General features: G+C 44.1%; 1 protein-coding gene across 2 annotated transcripts; it reads right to left on the minus strand.

Annotated features, from left to right (window-relative positions):
- Window positions 1-790: 790 nt before the first annotated feature.
- On the minus strand, window positions 791-12,712 carry RBM12 (RNA binding motif protein 12). Of its 2 annotated transcripts, none has more exons than XM_063172029.1 (3): window positions 12,600-12,712; window positions 9,831-9,881; window positions 791-5,352 (listed from the first exon to the last, which is right to left on the minus strand). In XM_063172029.1, the coding sequence occupies exon 3, from the start codon at window positions 5,328-5,330 to the stop codon at window positions 2,691-2,693; it is 2,640 nt and encodes an 879-aa protein (XP_063028099.1). In that variant the 5' UTR covers window positions 5,331-5,352; window positions 9,831-9,881; window positions 12,600-12,712; the 3' UTR covers window positions 791-2,690. The 2 variants fall into 2 exon arrangements, with proteins under 2 accessions (XP_063028099.1, XP_063028098.1); XM_063172028.1 differs by having other exon boundaries at window positions 9,831-9,913.
- Window positions 12,713-22,923: the final 10,211 nt, after the last annotated feature.

The following is a 22,923-nucleotide window of genomic DNA, read 5'->3' on the forward strand; positions in this document are numbered from 1 at the left end:
CATAATTTAGCAGTTTAAGGCTACTTCTAACATGAAACCACATTGTTACAGTAAAGAGCTGGCATCGACCCTTGATAATGAACTTTTCTCTATGTTTTAAAGGATCAACTGTAACTATCTGAGTTGATGTACTGTTTCTGATACATACAGAAAACCTAAGCATGCTATGACTTCCTATTTTTTTCCAAGAGCCTACTCTTAAGAAAGAGGGGATATTTACTAACCGATTTATGCTAAAAGATAAGAAGAATCAACTGCTTGGCAAAATGAAGAGCCCCTGCCCCACCCCAAATCCTCCATTTAAACATTCCATCCAAGTTAACATTCCCAACTCCCATGGCTTTCTGGTTTGTGCTTTTTTTCAGATAAGCATTGAAACATCTTTAGACCATACTGCAAAATCAAGAATCAGAAAAAAGCTTTCCAAAACAAACCTGCACTTTTAGCAAGTCCAAAGGAACAGGCACACAAGCATGTTTCACAGCATATGCTGTGTCTAACACAAACACTAGAAGCCTTGGATCCATTACCAAGAGGATCACGATGTGAAATCAAAAGACAGTAACACAGAACTGTGTATCTAATTCCAGACACCTGTAGTTTAACTACATTTCACAACAAGGCAAGCATTGTTGTGATGCATTTGAACTTGAAAAAGCAGTTATCACCAGTTTTGGTGAGTCAACACACACTAATATCTTAAATCAATTCTGTGAACAATGAAGCCAAGTTTTCCTTTTCAGTGATTTTATTCTAATGTGAAACACGAAGAAACAAGCACCCAAAAAACTCCAATATAGTATGAAACTTTAATAAAAGTTGCTTAAAAAACAAAGAGCAAAATTTTAAAATAAACTGACTTGACTCCTAATCACACATATCTTTCTGACATCAGGAAGAGTACTTTCAGACTGTCGGGAAAAAAAAAGAAAGAAACAAAGATCTGCTGTTGAAACATTACTCCCAAAGACTGTTGAAATGCATAACATGAAGCTTCAGAGACAGACAGTTTTATTAACAGGAGGCTTAATTTTAAACAGTATATACAAATCACATGACTTTTCCAAAGTTGGGACCACCTAGTAATCTGTCAAAACAAAATTATGCTAATGAATTACAGAAGCATCTGTGTAATGCAACCAGCCTCTTTATTGAAGTACACCTTTATACAATCCTTCCACGGATTCCTGTACTGTGAAATCCTCTCAGGACGCAGCGCTGCACAGGTTTGCAAATCTCTCCTACACACCACATGAATAAAACTGTTGCCACTTGCACCTCTCAATTTTGCCTGCCCATGCACTTCAGTGTTCCATGGAATGCAACACCAAAAAGCAGTGTTTTTCTTTGTCAAAAAAAACCAAGAACAGTTTGAAGTTTGCTATGTTTAAGTACAATGATTTGCAGGGAATAGCAGGATTTTTTTCAGGCAATGCCCAAGTCTTAAAATTTATCATAAGCCAAGCAAGGATAAACCAAAAATTTCTACTTTTCACTTGCGTAATTACTTCCTTTCCATTTCTCTGTTTTTCCATGGAAGGTTTCACTGCACAACAAAGAAAATGGCAACTCTTTACAGACTTTGAATACAACGTAACAACTTTATTGCAAAAATATATAGTAAACTCAGTACTCAGTACTTTCAATTTTTGGAGAAAAATAAATTTTATCTCTGAATTCACCCACGGCAGTAATTCACAACAGAGTTGCTGAAGATACAAGTTTCTTCCATTATAACCTAATTTAAAAACTTTATATGGACTCCAATCTTCTACTAATAATCACCACTTTGGTTCTCTTAGCAGAGACTCTATGTGAGGAGTTCAAGAGACATGTGAGAAACACCAATATCCAACTAGTGTCAAAGATCCTTTCTCAACTGATTTGTGTAATCCTAACAAATCAAGCTACTTAAACAATAATGATTATTTTCAACTGAAAACATTTTAAATGTACTACAAAACTCATATGGTTTATGTTGAGGTTAGCTATACTTGTGGCAAAAGTCTTATTCTGCACAGTTATAATTGCAATATATAAATAACTAAAGGTTATACCACACAGAACAGCTTGAATTTTACAGAACGATTCTGCTCATACTCATAGGAATTAGTTTGGTAGACACATCAGCAAAGGGCATAATTCAACTGTTCATACAGTGAGAATTCTGGAAAAAATAAAGATACATATACAAAACAATTCATCTGTGTACACTGAGAATTCATTCAGTCGCAGAATAAAATCAGGACTTCAAACAAAGCTTGACCTGTGAACAAAGCGAATTCAGCCAGCTTATAACCAAATCTAAAAATAGGTATCTAATTTACAATGGCTTACAAGAACACCACTGAAGAGCTTCACTGACTTCATCTATTTCCCTTATCCAAAACTATGTCAAACCAATCTCAGTTTCTCTATAAGCACTGTGTCCAGAAGAGTTTACCAAACTTTTATGACGAATAAGAATCTCTCCAGCTTCTCCACATATTTGTACGAGGAAAATCCACCACACCTGTCTCCTTGCAGTGTTTCTCATGAAATGGCTAACCCAGTGCTCTGTCTTATCAAAACCCATCTGTTTTACAATTTAAACAATGCACAGGTTCTATCCTGGAAATACTATAAAAACCAATCCAGATGCATTTGTCACAGCACTATGAATATCTATTCTACAACTACTTGATGAACAGCTACCCTAATACAAGTTTTACTTTCCTGGAACCTATAGGCCTGTCATTTAAATCAACAACAGCCGCCATAGCTTCATCACGAGACTCAAATGCAACCATTGCTTCTCCAGTTGGCATGCCTTTTTCATTATATTTTAAGCACACTGAACCAGGGATCACTTGGTAACCATAAAAGAAATCCAAAATTTCATCCACCGAAACGGTAAAGGGCATATTCTGTACTTTAATGACCGTCGGCCCTGGCTTCCCAGACCCTGTTCCAAAACCTGGGGGTCCACCAATATGTATGTTTCCTGGTCCAGGTCCAAACCCTGGAGGTCCACTCAAATGTCCAAGACCACTAGCAATTGCTGGAGGACCAGCACCAAAGGCAGGGGGCCCACTTAAATTGCCAGGACCATTACCAAACGTCTGAGGACCCCCTGCAAAACCTGCTGGTCCACTCAAATTAGCAGGACCCCCTGCAAAACCTGGTACCTCAATACTTGCACCAGGTAAACCACTAGTTGCAACTGTTGGTATTCCTGGTCTAGAATCAGGAAAGCCACCTATTCCAGGTGGCGGTAAAGGGGGACCAAATGTGCCAGACCCACTGAAATTACCAGGGAAATTAAACGGAGGACCATTATTTGCTTCTTTAGCATTTCCCCCCAAGAAGGCATGCTCATCCCCACCAGGGCCCTGTGCTCCTGGCACAGCTGCATTTCCCTGGATCGGTATTTTCAGGATCTTTTTTCCTTGAGATGCTGGGTTTCTCTCAATATCTCTCATTTCTTCTACAGTTATCAAACGCAAATTAACATCTCTTCCATTCAGCTTTTTACGGTGCAAGCGTTCTGCCTTACGAGCATCATCTTCGGCTTTAAACTGAACCAGTGCTTGTCCTAAACCTTGCCCATTATTATCAAGAAGAATTTGCACAGAGTTTTCTTCCACTGCCAGTCCCTCTAGAAACTGAAGTATTTCAATTTTTGTTATATTGTATGGAATATTAGATATATGCGCACACAGTTTTTGCAAGCCTGATTCTCCCTCAGCATTCATCAGAATTTCTCTCTGGTCATAGCTGAAGTTCTGCAATCTTTTACGAATCATATCTATCTTTTCTAACATTGCCTTTTTAGTAATTGGATGTACCTGAATGAAGCGATTCCCTATGTACTGCTTATGATGACACAGAGCTGCTTTATAATCAGCTTCATTCCTAAACTCAACAAACCCCTCCCCAATTGCCTTCCCATTGGGTCCATAAGCTATATAAATGCTGTCCTCAACTATATCCAGCTTTTTAAAAAAATCTATCACATGTTTGTTCTCTGATTCAAAGGGAAGACCTTTCAAATAAACACAGAAACCGTGCTCATGGGGAGATCTTGACCGCGACCTTTTCTGTCCACTGGGAGATTTGGACCTAGGATGAGCCTGGGGAGGAGGATGTGCCTGCCCAGAGGGACCCATGGTTTGCTTGAAAGTTATGTGGCCTCCAGCAGCTACCCACTGTCTCTCTGTTGCAGGACTAACTTCAACATAGCGCTGAATCATTAGCATTCTGTTTCGCTTCAGTGCTTCAAATGTATCTTGAGGAGAAAAAAACTTAACTAGTCCATTTCCATTATTTCGACCTACATGATCCTTCAGCATATGGACTGCATCCACACGGAGCCCAAGGAAAAAGTCTTTCACGTCAGATTCTGTTGCAGTAAAGGGCATTCCATGAACGCTGACATACAAATCATCTGGATTGATTGGAATTGGCTTGACACTACCTTGAGAATTCATCTGGATAGGATTTACAGGATTCATGGGACCAATAAACAATGGATTCAAGCCGCTGTTCATATTCACTGCTGCTCCAGACCCATTAACTCCAGTGGGTAAGGGTGCTACAGGTGGAGGATTCATAGGAGGCATTCCTGATATGGGAGGCAGAGGCGTCATTGGAGGTACAGGGGGCACAGGGGGTATTGGAGGAACTGGAGGAACGGGAGGCAGTGTGGGTACAGGAGGTGGAACAGGTATAGGGGGAATAGAAGGCATTGGTGGCAAAGATGGCATAGCTGGAATTGGAGGGATTGGTGGAGGAGGTACTGTGTTCATTGGGGATGCTGTGCTAGGTATGGTTGAGCTAAATGTTGGACTACCAAAGGTACTCCCAAGATTTGGAGGTGCAGTGCCAATACTGGCAGTAGAAAATGTGGGTATGTTTTTATTGCTTTCATGCACGGTAGTAGAAGCAGTTACTACACTAGGAGAAGGATTATTAAAGTTAGGTACAGTAGTAGGTAAGTTAACTCTTCCACTCATTCCAGAACTAGGTGGTGGTCCTGACCTGCTAGCATTTGCTGGAGGCATATCTAGATTGGCAGTTTCAAAACGCCTACGACTGAGCTCTATCATATTCTGCATTTCAGTTTTACTGCTCAGCAACAACGTTACTTTTGACCCTTTAATTGTACCACCTGTGCGCATCATACCAAGCCTTGCATCTTCATCAGTGGCAAAAACGATGAAAGCCTCACCCAGTTCACCCCCTACAATATGCACGCCCCCATCAGGAATGGTCAATCCAGAGAAGAAGTGGCGAATGTCCATGGTCCCCGCCACAATCGGGAGACCTTGCAAGCGGATGACCACAGCCATGCTGCGCTGAAACAACACACACCTGCAGATGAGAAAAGGCAACGGCTATGTCAGACTACTGTTCGTGGCATCATGCAATTACCTACAGATACCATCTACTATATTTGTTTATATACACCTAATAACATCTTGCAAAAATTAAGCGTGTTTATATTCCAAGTTCCTTATTCATGTTTGTTTACTTCATACAGACTGAAGTATTAAACATTTATCAACACAATCAGTATACATTTTGCACTAGAAATTCCAAAATAGCTGTTATACGAAGACCCACAAGTGTCAGTTAAAAAAAACAAAGGAACATCAAAAACCGTAACTATTACATCAGTAGTTAATTAATGGAATGAAAGCAAAAAGAGTATTTTAGCCAGACAAAGCAGAATTAATTTACCATTACCCTGATATGGTATCCACTGTACCTGACAAGGTGGCTGAAAACTTCTGCACAGCTATGGGAAACAAACAGTTCCCTTTAATTTGGGGAAGGATTTTACCTCCTGCCAGGTGAAGACAATTAGAAACATAACAGTGGGTTGGGAAAGAACAAAAACCCATTACGGACAACTAGCAACTGTGAGACTCACAAGACATCCTGACAGGGAGTGTCTATATATTACACTGACCTGACGTTTTTTCTCCTAGCAAAGGCAAGAGGTCCAGGTGACCTGAAGCTTGCTATTATAAAGCAGCCCCAGACGTTTTGTGACAATAGAGACCTCACCTAAATTAACATTTATGCATATCTAGATAATGACCTTCACAATTTTCAAAAACAAGGTATTTTTTAAAAGTTGCAGATATTCTGTCTACCATGACCCCTTACATCTCAGATGTAAATAAATGAATTTTATTTCCACAACTGCCATTAATAGATCCTTAAGGTAATTCTGAACAGCTAGATCTGAACAGTTGCCTTGTGACCTCAGAAGTCCAGAAATTGAATATAAAGAGGAAACTAGATAGCTGTCACTTAGGCAAACCTTCAGCAAAGGCTGAAAGCATGATATTAAATAATATTAGCACAATTCAACATCTCAGAAGCCAGTCTCTCATCCTGAACTATCAGCAATAGCACCACGCTTCACTTGAGCCACTTAATCTCTGAAACTTCTGAACTTCCTAAGTACAAGCCAGTTCAGTATCTGTATGGAAGATCTCCAAAGCTCCCCTAAGTCACATACCAGTAGTGTTAACTCATCATTTGAAATCAAGGATGAACCAGATCACAGAATCACAGAACTGTTTAGGCTGGAAAAGACCTTAAAGACCAAGTCTAACCAGATGCCCCAATGCAACACCACAAAGCTATGCATCAAAGACTCCCAGCCACTACCAAAGCTCTGACCAACCACAATCAATAACCACCTCCCAGCAACTCAGCTATATCCCAGCATACAGTCAAATCTCTAAATTGGCTCCATTTGTTTGTCCAGGTCATCCAAACACATTAGAGAAGACAAGTCTTGAATGACTAGGTAAAGCCACAATTTAATCAGGTAAGGCTGAATCCAGTACTTAATGAAAACAAGAGGAACAATTCTTTTACAGGGTGAAGAAGCAACAATTCTTTTGTTTGCATAATGGAACCTCAGATTACTAAAATGTGTCCTTAAGTATTTTGTTCTGTTGACCAACACACCAGAAGTAAGTCCTCCAACACACTAATGAACTCAAGCAACATCCTGGGGTATTATAGGGCATTGCACCACAACTATCACCAGACACCAGAAAAGTGTGGAGGGCCTTTCTCCCTCAAGGAAGCAGTAAACAAGTCCATTTGCACAAAGTCAGTTCTGCAGCTTTAGTCACTGCGCATAAATACTGGATTCCTTACTGCACCATCCTTGCAGTTCATAATATAAGATTAAAAAAAAAAAAAAAAAAAAAAAAAAAGAAAAAATACCACTAAGAAAACCCCTATTCCACCAAGGAAAGACAGCAACAGAAAAGCTTATACTATACTAAGACTTATACTGTACTAAGCTTTGGTGATAGTTTTTTTTGAAAGCAACTTTCTCATCTCCATCGTGAGACAACAGAAGCAACATCCTTGCCTTTAGCTCTTATAGTGGAATTACATTTAATCTGAAAATAAATTCACTGCCCAATCATTTTCCAACAACAAAATAACTTGCCCATGAGGAAAAAAAAATAGAAGTCAAAGTAAGGACCACCTATGCTATCTAAAACATCTAAAAACACATCTAGGACTTTTTGAACTGTTTTATAAAGTAGTGGTTTATAATGATTCTGTTGTTTTATTTTAAACTTGCCTAGCATTGATGACAATCTCCAAAATTAAAGTTAAAATTAAAATTCTGCCACCTTTAAGAAACTATATTAAAGAGTATTGTAAACCCAAGGTTTATGTTGTGCTACAGGATTGCTTCTGAATTAGATGATCCTGTGGCAAGCAAGCAGTATAAAAATATCCCTGGCTTGGCACCTATGCTTTCAAAACTGGAATACTACTAAAAGCAAATCTTGCCAGGACATTTAGATTTCTTCTACTACCTATTATAGATAGAAATTAGTAGTTTAGAAATTTTTATGTATCAGAAGTTAAAGACATTTGAAGCGTCTTGTGTTAAGTGAGAGACTACTTTTAGCTATTTCCTTAATCCAAAAGGGATGACGATCTCATATAGCCATTGGTGGAACAAAGGCAACTTGGGAAGGTGTGGGAAGACCTTGTACTAAGGTCTGCTGCTTTGGAACACCTTACTTTCTCTAAGAGAACTGGCACCTACTAGATAACTGCGTTTATAAATTATCTCAGCCCAGAGGACAAATCAACAGAGGAAGTAACAGAAGAGTTCAAGCATTTGAACACTTACATAAATTCTGGGATAATGCATATCTTTCAGTTTCACATTAAATTCAAAACTTCATAATAAACACTAAGAGAGTATTTGAAGTCTTGTTACTAAGTACTCTATTCAGATCCACTAAATCACTATTGACAAAAAAATCTAAAGAGCTGCTTAGGCATATAATTACTAAAAAACCTATCTGCAATGACTTCAGTGTAGTTAATTCCATGCAGAGTATTAAGCAAATGCTTGCTTAATGTTAAGCAAGAGCTGACAATACCATGGTCTGAATAAAAAGAGTTTTAAGGACTTGACTAATCAAGTATTTTTGATAAAGGAACATGTAACACAGCTGCCTGATTTTTTCAGAATTTTGATACTTAGACAAAGTAATAGTGTCAGTTCTGTTACTTACAGAAAAATCTCAAGGACAAAACGGGCCAAATTTTAAATTTCTAAACACTCACAAACCACATTTTTTCCAAAATGCAGTTAGGAGACAATAACCCACTTGCTCAAATTTTCCAAGCAATGAAAATGCAAAGCCTGCTCCAATATTGCACTGTTGACTTGCAGAGACCAGCACATGCGGAGGCAACATTAATTTCAGACACCAAACAGGCCACACATCATTTCAGCAGGCACTGAAGGCTTTTTGTTGGGCTGTCAGTTCTCAGGCTGCCTGATTTTCACCGAGTACAAAAAGGTACTTCAAGGCAAAAGTGAGTTTTATTGCCATTTTCTGCATTTCATATATTTGTGGAAAGACAACATCCTATGAGTGTACTATGGACAATCCATCCCCATTAGCTAGCTGTGATCAAAGCTGGAGATTTACAGGCTGCTGACAACCAACCGGATTCAACTCATTTAATGAATTTTAACACATCTTAACAGTAATATCTTTTAAAATGTTGATGTTACACTGGGGAAAAAAAAGGTGTAAAAGATGACAATACTATTTATTTCATCAATGTGCTTATTAGTAAAATAATAATTATTTGGGTCAAACATTTAAATTCGTAAGCACACCAGATTAGCCTTTTAAGATGTATGGATTTTGCAAAATCTTTTTCAGAAGATTCCTCCTAGTCCCTGGGAAGTATTTAAAGTACAATACCCACATGATACACAAACACACACAAACATATCTGGCAATTCTTGACTGAAGACTAAGAACTGCAGGAACACTGGTTCCTGTAGGAGGAATTTTAAGTATGAACTGTCTCACAAAAGTTAAAACTGCAAACTACAGTTTTGTCTTTTACTTAAGGCTAAAATCAACCTGTTATAGTCATCCTGGAGCCAATTGAAAACTATCTGACCCGTTTAAGTACTGCAAAACCTAATCAGAACCAATTGATGCACACTCCTACACTCCAACAATTACAAACACACAGACCCGTGGCTTGCAGCAAAGTAACTGCATTTGCCAACAGTGCAAAATAAACGGGAGAGTGTTCCAGTCTACCACATGCTGATGAAACAACAAAACATTAGTTTGGCAGAAAGTTCTGTTTACAAGAAAAACATTGCCAAAACAATCACCACCGGTGGTGAGTAGACAAGCTATAGATTATCTGACTCAAGTCTTTTGACACAAATTTACTGATTCCAAAAGCTTCATTTGTTTCTTAGGATATACTCAATATGCATAAAAAGAAGTCTTCAATTCAAAAGCTCTTACCTGCAAAGACAGATGTTTTTTTCTTAACAAGTAGCAGAAGCCAAGCCAATCCTGTGGGCAACCAATTAAAACCAACTTTTAGACTGCAATAAAGAATAAATGGAGGCAAAAATCAATGCAGGCAACACAACAGCAGTAACAGTCCACAAAGAACTGTATACACAGAATTTCAAACCTGCAACCACCACAAGGCACTGCAACATAAAAGAATCATAAGGGTGCATTTTCTATAGATTATCTCTATATGACTTACTGGCAATTGCATTGTAGAGCTTTTGTACAGTTTCAAGACATAAATGCCTTCCACAAAGACTATAGAAAGAGCCAGAAAGCATTTTAAGGGTCTTTCAAATTTTCCTATCACCAATAGGTAAAAAAAATCTCTCTTTCAAAGGCAAAGAACAAGAGTTAAATACTTGAAAGCCCTGAATTTTACCAAACCCTGCTCCATTAATAATGGTATTCCTTCCTCCAACGGTGCATCTACTTACTTGAACAAAGTAAGGTAGAGTAAGCCATGCCTAAGAAAACCACCCCAGAACTGCACCTGAAGAATTCTTCAAGAGTCACACTAACTGGGTAAAACTAAGTGACATTTCACAGCCATGTCTATGCAGTCAACTCCACAGAGCACACAGCAAGAACTCCCATAAGATACTCTCATTTGTAATCTACCATTTTGTTACTCAAATCCTCATCAAATGCCCATGTTTTTCATTCCTTTATAAAAATTATCTTCCCCGGTTTACAACTCAACAAAAAAGCCAAGCATTTTACGTGGCAACACAACTATTTTGTATTGAAAGATAGGATGGAAAACCTTTGCTCTTTCATTACTTGGCAGACCACCTCACACTTAAACTGTGATTCTTTGGAAAGTCATTGAGGAACGAATCTCACTAAGAACAGATAACTGCCTCCTCACACAACCCCAACAAGCTGGTTTCAGTTACAAGCATCATTACTGAAGTGAACTTAGAGCAAGAAGTACTAAAAAACCCTTCACAAACTCCCTAAGAGAGAGAATTAAAACAAACGCAATTATTCACGTATCTTCCAGGACATTAACGGCAGACTTACAAGTGAGAAAGATAACACTACACTTAAATTAAAATGGCAAACACATTTAGAAAAATAAGACTTTTGTTTATTAGACCTTTAAGAGAAACATGCAATCCTGCATTAGAAGAACTCAACTACATAGTTTCATGTATAGCAGCGTCAACCAGCAGTTTGCAAAGAAAGAAAGAAATGCAACCACCTGAAAAACCATTTCATGCAAAACCACACCTGCTTCAAGCAGCAGATAAATCTTTCATGCACAAGGAACTTCCCATTTAGAAGAAAAGCCTAAATCATTAGATGGATTTCCAGTATAGCAACCATGTTCCCCTTCACAACACTGAAAACAAGCTGAAGATCTGCAGTGGACTAAGACAACGCAAACAAAATCAGGCAGCATTCAGAATAGGAGCAAAACTCCACTTTGCTATGTTTAACTTCTTCACCAAATACCATCTACTTTTAATTTCAAGTGTCACATCTCTCAACTTTAAAGAAAACCATCCATGCCTTCTGTAGGTAAAAATTACCTTTCCAATCAACAGAATATGCAAGAGCACATTAACTAGACAAGAATCAGCTAGAGCACAGGTGTTCCCACAGAGCTGGCACCCCATCTCTGAGAGTTCTCTGGAGAAACCTCCACAACACCCTGTCCGCTGTATAGAAAGATCCAACATCCACTGGACACAACAAATTATTTAACCAGAGGAAACCACCAAGGAAACAATCAGCCGATTTGCCTGACTAACACGAGTAGATCAAGGTGGGGAAATAAACCACTAATAACAAGTAAGTTTAGGAGTGAGTAAAACCAGAGCCATAAGGTTTTATCGAAAGAAAACTCACAGTGTGTATTTCCGGGGCTCATTTGAACGCTAATTCGCTTTGGGTTTTTTTTCTTGGAAAGGTGGCTTTAAGGTTTTTTATTTTTTCGTTTATCGATCGTGGGGGAGTGGGGTGGTATTTTGTTTGGTTGGTTGTTGCTGTTTGGTTGTTTTGGGTTTTTTTAGCGGAGCTGATTTTTTCTAGCAGAAGCGACTTTACTGAACAGCAACTCCGCTGGTGTTTATAAGGTGCACCCGACGAGCGTTGGTAGCACCGCAGACACCAGGGACCTTCCTCTCCGCAAGGTGCGGAGTACTTGCCTCGCTTCGTCCCCCGGGGCGGGGCGGGGCAAGGCGCAGCCGCCCCGCCTCAGCACCCCCGGGATCCAGACACGCCGGGACCCCGCGCCGACAACGGGACCGCAGAGTACCCCGCCGCACCCGTCAAATCCCCGCCTCGGGCTCCGGCACAGCCCCCGCCATGCGGCCCGTGCCACAGCTCGGGCCCCGGCGCCGCCGCAAGGTCACTCGGCCGCTCCCGCCGGACCGGCCCGCGGCGCCTGCGTTCGGCCCGCACGGACTCACCTACCCGCGCAGCTCCGCGGGCCGGCGTGCGCGGGCGGCGACAGGGAGTCAGGGACGGGGGAGCGGCCGGGGCCGGCCCGAGCCGCGGGCCTCAGCGCGCCGGGCTGCGGCGAGGCGGGAGCGGCCCCGCTCGGCGCCCCGGGGCTGCAGGCGGGAGGCGCCGCCCGGCCCGGCCCTTTGTGCGCGGGAACGCGCCCGCCCGGCCTCCCTCCCCGCGTCTCCCCGCCGCGCCGCGGGCCCGCAGCGCCGGATCAGGCAGGCGGCCCGGCCTGCCCGGGCGCCGCCGCACTCTTACCGAGGGATCTGTACGGGAAAAAGGGTTAGAACGGAGCCACCCCCACCGGGCCCGCGGCGCGCCGAGCCCCGCGCACCGACCGCAGCCGCACAAAATGGCCGCCGCGATGCGGCGCCGCTGGGGGGCGGGGGCCGGGCGAGCGGCACGGCGAAGGCGGGGGCGCGCGGGGGCGGGGGCGCGTGCGCTGGACTGGACTGGGCGGGGCCGGGGCGGGGCCTGCACTGCGCGTGCGGCGCCGCTGAGGGTTGTTGCTGAGGGAACGGGGACTCCGGGAGAGCGCTGAACTAACAAGGAGGAAAACAACCCTGAGAGCGTCTGTTTCTAACCTCTGGATGTACGACCAAGTTGCAGAATAAAAATGAAAGATTCCTGGGAGCCGATGCCCCGTGCTGTGATTGTCTCCTTGGCTTGACTGAATGCAACCCTCATAACCAGGCAGTGCACTGAGCTCAGCGACCCCCGGACTCTTCTGGGTTCTCCGTCACTGCGCTTCAACGGACACAGGCACAGCAGCACCAGCCATTTCCAATGGAAAAAATCCCCGTTTACTTCTCTGCAAGAAACGGATAAAAATAAATAATTGCCTCCCTTTGCAAATGCTTTTGCAGTGAATGTTGGAGTTCAACAACTCAGTTTACTTTGGCCCTGGTTTCTCTTAAGGGGTGAAAACAGTCACGGTTGTGCTCTCCTGAGGTGGAGAGATCCAGCGTGGGGTTGCTCAGCAGCACAATCATCCCCACTCCATTTGTTTTCCTGTATATCCCTTCTTTTTACTCTCAAATTCTACTTTACTACTCTCATCCCCTCCCAGGTGTCCTGGTTTAGGACAAATTAGGGGAAATCTCCAAAAGGGAGCCCCCCAAACAAAACAAACCTCCAACCACCCCTCCCCCAACACCGGGTTCGGGAAGGAATTTCTCGGAGGAGCAAAGTGGAAAACAAAACCTATTTATTTACAAGTAACAAAAGAACACTCCCCAACACAAGAAAAGGAAAGAAACACACTGTGTGGTGAGGGCACTGAGCTTCTCTCGCAAGCTCCAGGTGTCCTGGACGTCTCAGGTCAGGTCCGGAGCTGGTCCAGTATCTTTAGGGGAGGGTAAGAAAGAGGGAACAAAAGAAAAGAAAAAAAACAGCGCAAAAAGCAGAAAGCAAGCAAGCAAAGCGGCTAGCCAAGCCAAGCAGCAAAAAGCCAAAAGCAAAAAGGCCTGGTCAAACACTCCCCCCCTCTCTTCCCCGCCCCGCCGCAGCAAGACGGTCGGGGGGGGGGAAGAGAGAAAAGGCACAGCTGCCAGACACAACACACGATATTGGGATAAAGGCTGTCAACCAACGACACTCCACCCCTTATCCCATATCATGAATATACAATAAAAACTTTCATTTCACTTACTCACACCTTTGACACTTACGCATTCCTCTCATCTTACTTGCTCAGACCTTTGACACTTACAGTTTCCTTCTGTCTCACATTCAACAAACAATGACATTCATATGAGTCTCATCCCACAATCAGGTCTCCCTGAGGCACACACCGTGTTGTTCCATCTTTCTGCATTATCCACCATGTATAACCTGGTCCTTGAGCAAAGACAATCCCACGGATGGGTTTGTCTGTACTCGAGGCAGGGTTGATCCATACTGTCTTTCCCAACAAACCTCTGACATGGGCCACTGGGGCTTTATCTCCATCTACTATATTAAGGAGCTCAGACTGAGCAGGACCCGCTCGGTTGGTGGAACCTCGAGTGTTAATTAACCAGGTAGCCTTTGCCAAATGCTGCTCCCAGTTTTTTAAAGACCCCCCCACCCAATGCTTTTAAGGTGGTTTTTAACAATCCATTATACCTTTCCACTTTCCCTGCAGCTGGTGCATGATAGGGGATATGGTATATCCACTCGATGCCATGTTCCCTAGCCCAAGTATTAATAAGATTGTTTTTAAAATGAGTCCCATTATCCGACTCAATTCTCTCGGGAGTACCGTGCCTCCAAAGGACCTGCTTTTCAAGGCCCAAGATAGTGTTACGGGCTGTGGCATGAGACACAGGGTAGGTTTCCAACCATCCCGTGGTGGCTTCTACCATGGTCAGTACATAGCGCTTGCCCTGGCGGGTTTGAGGCAGTGTGATGTAATCAATCTGCCAGGCCTCCCCGTATTTGTACTTAGACCACCGCCCCCCATACCAGAGGGGCTTCACCCGCTTGGCCTGCTTAATGGCAGCGCACGTCTCACAGTCACGAATAACCTGAGAGATACTGTCCATGGTTAGATCCACCCCTCGGTCTCGTGCCCACTTATAGGTGGCATCTCTACCCTGGTGGCCTGAGGCATCATGGGCCCATCGTGCTAAGAATAACTCTCCCTTATGCTCCCAGTCGAGATCTATCTTCAACTCCCCTATCTTTGCAGCCTGATGTACTTGCTGGTTGTTTTGCTGCTCTTCATTAGCTCTACTTCTGGGGACATGGGCATCTACATGGCGAACCTTCACAGGTAACTTCTCTAACCGAGTAGCGATATCTTTCCACTCTTCCGCAGCCCAAATTGGTTTTCCTCTTCGCTGCCAGTTTGCCTCTTTCCATCTCTTCAGCCATCCCCATAGAGCGTTGGCTACCATCCAAGAATCGGTATACAAATAGAGCCTTGGCCACTTCTCTCTCTCTGCAATACCTAGGGCCAGTTGAATAGCTTTGATTTCAGCAAATTGACTGGATTCGCCTTCTCCTTCAGTAGCCTCTGCAACTCGTCGAGTGGGGCTCCATACAGCTGCTTTCCACCTCCGTTTCATCCCTATGACGCGACAAGAACCATCGGTGAATAGAGCGTAACGTGTTTCTTCTGCGGGTAACTGATTGTATGGCGGAGCTTCCTCAACCCGGGTCACTGGCTCTTGTTCCTCATCTGCGACACTAAAGCTTTCACCTTCGGGCCAATTTGTAATTATTTCCAGGATCCCGGGGCGATTTAACTTCCCAATTCGAGCGCGCTGCGTAATGAGGGCAATCCACTTACTCCAAGTAGCATTGGTGGCATGGTGGGTAGAGGGAACCTTTCCTCTGAACATCCATCCCAGCACCGGTAGTCGGGGTGCCAGAAGGAGTTGTGCCTCTGTACCAATCACCTCCGAGGCGGCTTGGACTCCTTCATAGGCGGCCAAGATTTCCTTTTCTGTTGGAGTATAGTTATCTTCAGACCCCCTGTAGCTCCGACTCCAAAATCCCAATGGTCGGCCTCGGGTCTCGCCAGGCACCTTCTGCCAAAGGCTCCAGGACAGACCATGGCTCCTGGCTGCAGAGTAGAGCACGTTCTTCACATCTGGTCCCGTCCTGACTGGACCAAGGGCTACAGCATGAGCGATCTCCTGCTTGATCTGGATGAAAGCTTGCTGCTGCTCAGGGCCCCAATGGAAGTTGTTCTTCTTGCGGGTAACCAGATAAAGGGGTCTCACAATCTGACTATACTCAGGGATGTGCATCCTCCAGAAACCTATAGCACCTAAGAAAGCTTGTGTTTCCTTCTTATCAGTTGGTGGGGACATAGCAGTGATTTTGTTAATAACATCCGCAGGAATCTGACGCCGTCCATCTTGCCACTTCACTCCCAAAAACTGAATTTCTCGGGCAGGTCCCTTGACTTTGCTCTTCTTAATGGCAAATCCGGCTTCCAAGAGAATATGAATTATCTTCTCTCCTTTCTCGAACACTTCTATTGCCGTGCTCCCCCAAACAATGATATCATCAATATATTGTAAATGTTCTGGAGCCTCACCCTCTTCTAGTGCAGCCTGGATCAGTCCATGACAGATGGTAGGACTGTGTTTCCACCCCTGGGGCAGTCGGTTCCAGGTATACTGCACTCCCCTCCATGTAAAAGCAAACTGAGGCCTGCATTCTGCTGCCAGAGGGATGGAGAAAAACGCGTTAGCAATATCGATGGTCGCGTACCACTTTGCTGCCTTGGACTCCAGCTCGTACTGCAGTTCCAGTATGTCCCGTACAGCCGCACTCAGTGGTGGAGTCACTTCATTCAAGGCACGATAGTCCACAGTCAGTCTCCATTCTCCGTCAGATTTTCGCACAGGCCAAATGGGGCTGTTGAAGGGTGAGTGGGTTTTACTGACCACCCCTTGGCTCTCCAGCTCTCGGATCATTTTGTGGATGGGGATCACGGCATCTCGATTCGTCCGGTACTGCCTGCGGTGCACTGTTGAGGTGGCAATTGGCACTCGTTGTTCCTCTACCTTCAAGAGTCCTACTGCAGATGGGTTCTCTGATAGTCCAGACAAGGTATTCAATTGTTTAATACCCTCTATCTCCACTGCAGCTATTCCAAAAGCCCACCTGAATCCCTTAGGATCTTTGTAATAGCCATTCCGGAGGAAGTCTGTGCCCAAAATACACGGAGCCTCTGGACCAGTCACAATCAGATGTTCCTGCCACTCCTTCCCAGTCAAGCTCACCTCAGCTTCCACCAAAGTCAACTGTTGTGATCCCCCCGTCACTCCAGCAATGGAAACAGGTTTTGTCCCCACATGTTCCGATGGCATTAAGGTACACTGTGATCCAGTGTCAACCAATGCTTCATAGTCTTGTGGCTCTGATGTGCCAGGCCATCTGATCCACACCTTCCAGAAAACCCAGTTCTCCCGTGCCTCTTCCTGGCTGGAGGCAGGGCCCCTCTAAGCCAGGTTGTCCTTCTTTCCTTGGGTGTATGCCTTAGAAGTTCCTTCAAGGGGATCGGACATGTCATCGGCATCAGCATACTTAACATCTCGGCTACGAGCGACCGGAGCTGCTATCCTTTTGGTGATACTTTCTCTTTTCTTCAAATCACGCACCCGTTGTGCCAAAGCAGCGGTGGGTTTTTCATCTCATCTCCTCATGTCTTCTCCAGACTCACGCAGAAAAGCCCATAACTCAGCCCGTGGGATGTACCTTCTCTCCCCATCAAAGGAGTGCCAGCGTTGGACACCAGGGCCTCTAATTTGTACAGCTGAGATTTGAATAAGGTCCTCCTTAATCTCTTCCCGGAGTTTCTTATGATTCTCCTCTATTTTGTCTTCTAGTTTCTGCAGTCGGGTTTCCACTGCTGCAATTCTGGCATGAGTTGGGCCGTGCACAGCATCTGCATACGCTCGAAGCTTCTTTGCCATATCGAACACAGTCTCATATGTATCATCCCGCTTCATTATTGCTAGGGCAGAAGCGTATTCAGGTGGCCCAAGTCGCACAAGTTTCCTCCACATTACAGGTGTGCATGGTACCAGGTCCGGATTCCTAGTTGTTGTATCATCTGAGAAAATGAGCTCTGCCACTGCCATCTCTCTCAGGCGTTGGATCCCCTGTTCTATGGTCTTCCACCGTGTCTGCTGCATATAGAGATCATCCGTACACAGGTATCGTTCTGCTACGCTTCTTAGGACCCGTTCCCAGAGGCTGTGAGGGTTAGCCCCCCTCATCATACCTTGATCGATGACAGGATCATGTGACAGGGATCCCAAATGCCTCGCTTCAGTACCATCCAAAATCGTAACCTCCCCTGCAGCATCCCAAAGGTGGACTAACCAACTAATTATAGATTCATCAGGTTGTCGTCTGTAATCCTTTCTTAGGCCTCTGAGGTCCTTCAGAGAGAAGGAGTCAATATTAGCTCCAGATTCTGTGCCCCTTGATGTGGCCTCTGATTTTGGTGAGGGTCCTTCTCCTGCATCATCATCATCATCATCCTCCACCTTTCGATTGGTCTTGCCTTTACACTTTCCACCTCTTGTATTAGCTGCAACAGCCATGGTTTGGGGCCTACTGTCTGATTCAGCTGCTAGCCTGGAGCCTGGGATGTTAGCTGCAGCCTGGGTCACTGGGATAGTAACTAACTTATCTCCCTGTTCCCTTTCTGCTATCTGCTGCTCCACAGTATCTAGCAGAGTACGGTAAACAAACGCCAAGGCCCAGCTCACTGCAGTAACCCTTTCCTCCTTAGTATTACCATGGCACTTCTCCCTCAAATACTTTGCCACCTCGACTGGATCCTGAATTTGATCAGATGGAAAGTCCCACTCTATAGGATCGGAAAATTCCTTTAAAGTCTGGCCCATGTCCTCCCATTTCCCACTCCAGTCAAGATTTTTCCTGCTTTGTTTTACTCCTAAGTCAGGAGTGTCTCTAACCCCTCTAGAAATCTCAGTCTTCATTTTATACACACTCCAGACAGTATAGAAAAGGCTTAATAAATTAAATGCCAGAAAGATGGTTTCTTTCAAACTCAGGGGAAATTCAGTATTTTCTAATAGAGATGTCAACAATTTGGAGGACAAGAAGGAAGACAAAGGCTGAAAAGCCCCTTCCCCTTCTCCCCAAACAAACTGAGTAAACAGCCATAACAGCAATCCATACATTCCTGAAATAAAGTTCAGCATTTTTATAAACTTCCGACAAATCATCACACATAAGACCAGCACAATGACTATTCTGGTTAGTGCCCCCCGCTTACAAAAGCTACTTATTAGGGACAACATCAGAGCTATTTTTGGGTAAGGAAATAACCCCAGGGACCACAAAAGTATTAAAACTTCAAAAACCCCTAGGGACCAAAAATACCGGCAAGCTTCCACTCCAAATGACATTATGAATCACCAATATGCTCACAAAATAGCCAAAACCAAAATATTATTGTTATAGGTTTTTTTCCACTGTTTTTTGGCCTCCGTTTCCCGGCCAATGCATATTGTCCTGGTTTAGGACAAATTAGGGGAAATCTCCAAAAGGGAGCCCCCCAAACAAAACAAACCTCCAACCACCCCTCCCCCAACACCGGGTTCGGGAAGGAATTTCTCGGAGGAGCAAAGTGGAAAACAAAACCTATTTATTTACAAGTAACAAAAGAACACTCCCCAACACAAGAAAAGGAAAGAAACACACTGTGTGGTGACGGCACTGAGCTTCTCTCGCAAGCTCCAGGTGTCCTGGACGTCTCAGGTCAGGTCCGGAGCCGGTCCAGTATCTTCAGGGGAGGGTAAGAAAGAGGGAACAAAAGAAAAGAAAAAAAACAGCGCAAAAAGCAGAAAGCAAGCAAGCAAAGCGGCTAGCCAAGCCAAGCAGCCAAAAGCCAACAGCAAAAAGGCCTGGTCAAACACTCCCCCCCTCTCTTCCCCGCCCCGCCGCAGCAAGACGGTCGGGGGGGGGGAAGAGAGAAAAGGCACAGCTGCCAGACACAACACACGATATTGGGATAAAGGCTGTCAACCCACGACACCAGGCAACAGCATACATGTGCTTATTTTCTCCCTATTAACCCCAGTTTTAAGATTTTGTATTCTATTTGGTATTTATGATAATAGATGGCCTGAAAATACTAGTTCTGCCAAGCTAATATCTCCTTCTCGTCTAGCCAAGTGTGGGCAGTATCCAGTAGTTCACCTTTCTATAGCACTAGTGACAATAGATAGGGTTGGCTGTCACCATGCACCCTGACACAGCCCAGAAAAGCAGGTGAGTGAAGTCACCAGAGGCATCAATAGCCAGGCTTGCCAGCTTCCCTGGAGAGCTGGTTGCCTAGAGCATGCGAGGGATCTCGAGCAGGAGCATCTGCAGCTCGGGGATTCACTCTGTGACACCATAGCACGTCCCAAGCTGCACCAGCCACCCTGCAGTGGGGAGACAGGGTGGCATAACAAAAGGACAGTGCTGGAATACCCCAGGTCAGAGGAAAAATAAGACTTTTCAGCTTATGTTACAGACATCTTTTGTGAAAAATCCTTTCTTTAGGATTTCTCCCTCTTCTGGAAGGCTGAGGCCCCAGAAAGAGAATGTAAACAATGGTTATCTGCTGCTGTGGAATGCAATGGGTGCACCTGTGATTGGCCCATGTTGGATGTTTACAATTAAGGGCCAATCAGGGGCAAAGCTTTCTCTGGGACAGATCAGAGAGAGCTCCTTTGTTGATTCATTTCTTTTCTATTCTTAGCTTAGCAAGCTTCTGAACTTCTCTCTCTATTCCTTTTAGTATAGTCTTAATGAAACTTATAAAATAATTAATCCAGCCTTCTGATCATGGAGTCAAGATTCTCGTCTCTCTCTTCACCCTGAAAAACCCTTGCAAGCCTGGTAACAAGTTTATGTTCAATGTGATGAGTCACCACGTTAATTTTTGTTGGTCAAAAAAAGTATGGTGAAGATACTTGTGAGGTTTACTGTGTGGACCATTAGGAGCATGCCAAGGGACCAAGAGTACCAAAGACAAGTCAGCAGCATAATGCAGATAGTTACCAACAACAAGAGGAAAATATCTGTGGAAAGCAAAACATTGATAGACAGAAGGTTATAGGACAAGGGATCACGTAACCATGTCCAGTATTTTCCCTGAAACATGCATGTGGGGAAAGGCAGAGGAAAAAAAACATTAGAAAATAATGGGTTTTTCCTTTATTAGACACTAGGAAAACACTGAGGGCACACAAATTTGTCTCCTTTACCTAAATCAAAACTGAAGAAAGGTGTTAGGTATGCAACCAGGGGAGGAAAATTTACACAAGACATTTTAAAGTAAAGCTTGAGGAAACCAGCATCCACTGTGGCAATTGCACATATTAAATAAATATATTTTCCTCCTTGCAATATTAGTTTTGCTGCACCATTAGTCTGGAAGTATTATCCCCAAATCCAGGGTTCTTTGCTTCCCCAGACCCTAACGGTACCATTCCATAAATACAGCCTCTAAACCTATTCCTTCATCTATGGTTTGGACGAATTAACTCAGTTTGCTAAATGATTTGTACTACTTTGTGTTTTCCTTTCCAATAACTACATGTCAACCACAAATCTTGTTTCCAAATCACTTAGAAAACTGTTCAAGAGAAATAATCCTCACAGAATCTCCCAGAAACACTCTCTTCATGCCTCATCTCAATCTCTACTTAAAACCTGTCAGATATGATCTGGCTTAATGATCCTGTGTAGGTACTCTTAGAATCAACACTTTGTTGGTTTTACTATGCCTACTTAGCACAAGCCCACTCTGATTGTTCATTAGTATGAGCTTTGCTTCTTGTACCTGCCTTTTTTATGACTCTGATTTGGATCAGCTGTCAGAGGGATCATTTCTCCTAGCCACTCACATTGTCCATTTTAAAAACTGGCATTTTCTTCCTTCTAGTGCAGGACCTTATTCACCAGCCTGAAATTTCATCAAAGCTGCCAATAGTAGAGGTCTCAGGCCAGTTTTTTGGCACTCAGCACTGGGAAACTGTACCACTTCAAAGCAACAGAGCATACATGTCAGCAGATACAATTTGACTGGAAACAGTTGGCCCATGACTGATGTCTCAGCAGAGAGAGAATTGCCAGCCAGTCAGGCAGGTGCAGCTCCCCAAGGCTTCCATATTTCCCTTTTCAAAAAAGGGGGATATTTTCCAGTCAGTGAAAACTTCACCAGACTGCCATAACTTCTCAAGCTGATGAATTATGTTTAGTCATTTCCTCTCTCAGTTCCATACAGGTCTCCTGGCATTGCTGCCTGACTTTGTCTTTGTTGGGATGCATTGCTGCTGAGTTCAAAGAGCGGATCCTTTAATATCAACCAGTTTGATGTAGGACACCAGGCTATAATTGTTAAAGTGTTTGGGGCTTATGCTCACGAGAAGGCCCTGTGGGAAAGGCCCCGCTGCGGCAAATCGGCTGAGGGGCTGAGGGGCCCTTATGAGTGAGGAGGGAGTCAGCTGAGTGACAGCTGGCAGCGAGGTTGTGATTGGCTGGAGGAACGCAAGGACAGTGTATGAGCAGGGAGCTGATTGGGTGACAGCACGGGTGGACAGCAGCACTGCCCTGAGCCAGCCAATGGGTGCCCTCTTTCTCTTAGGTTCGGTTGAGCCTCGGTTTGCTTTCAGTTGTGGAGGTGGAGATTGAAGGTGTAAAAAAGGGGCAATTTCTGTAATAAAGAGATCTCCTTCAGATGCGTGAGCGGGTCTGTGTCGCTTTGTTTCCCATTGCTACAGCTTACTTGGGCTCCTCTTCCCTCTAGGGCATTATCCCATAGGACCCTATCAAGCAGATCTCATGTGAGTCCAAAGTCTACTCTCCTGAATTGAGCACAGTGGGCTTGCTTCTCACCCTTGTCAGTGCCCCGGGGATCTCAATATCCACCATTTCATGGTCAGTGCAGCCCAGGCTGCCCTTGAGCTTCACATTCCCCACTGGCCTGTCCTTGTTGGTGAGAATATGGTGAGATTGCACCTCTCCTCATTGTCTCCTCTACCACTTGGAGAAGGAAGTTGACATCAGTGTATTCGACAAACCTCCTGGATTACCTGTGCCCTGCTGGGTTCTC

Source organism: Melospiza melodia, chromosome 19, assembly GCF_035770615.1.
Source record: "Melospiza melodia melodia isolate bMelMel2 chromosome 19, bMelMel2.pri, whole genome shotgun sequence".
Lineage (NCBI taxonomy): Eukaryota > Metazoa > Chordata > Aves > Passeriformes > Passerellidae > Melospiza > Melospiza melodia.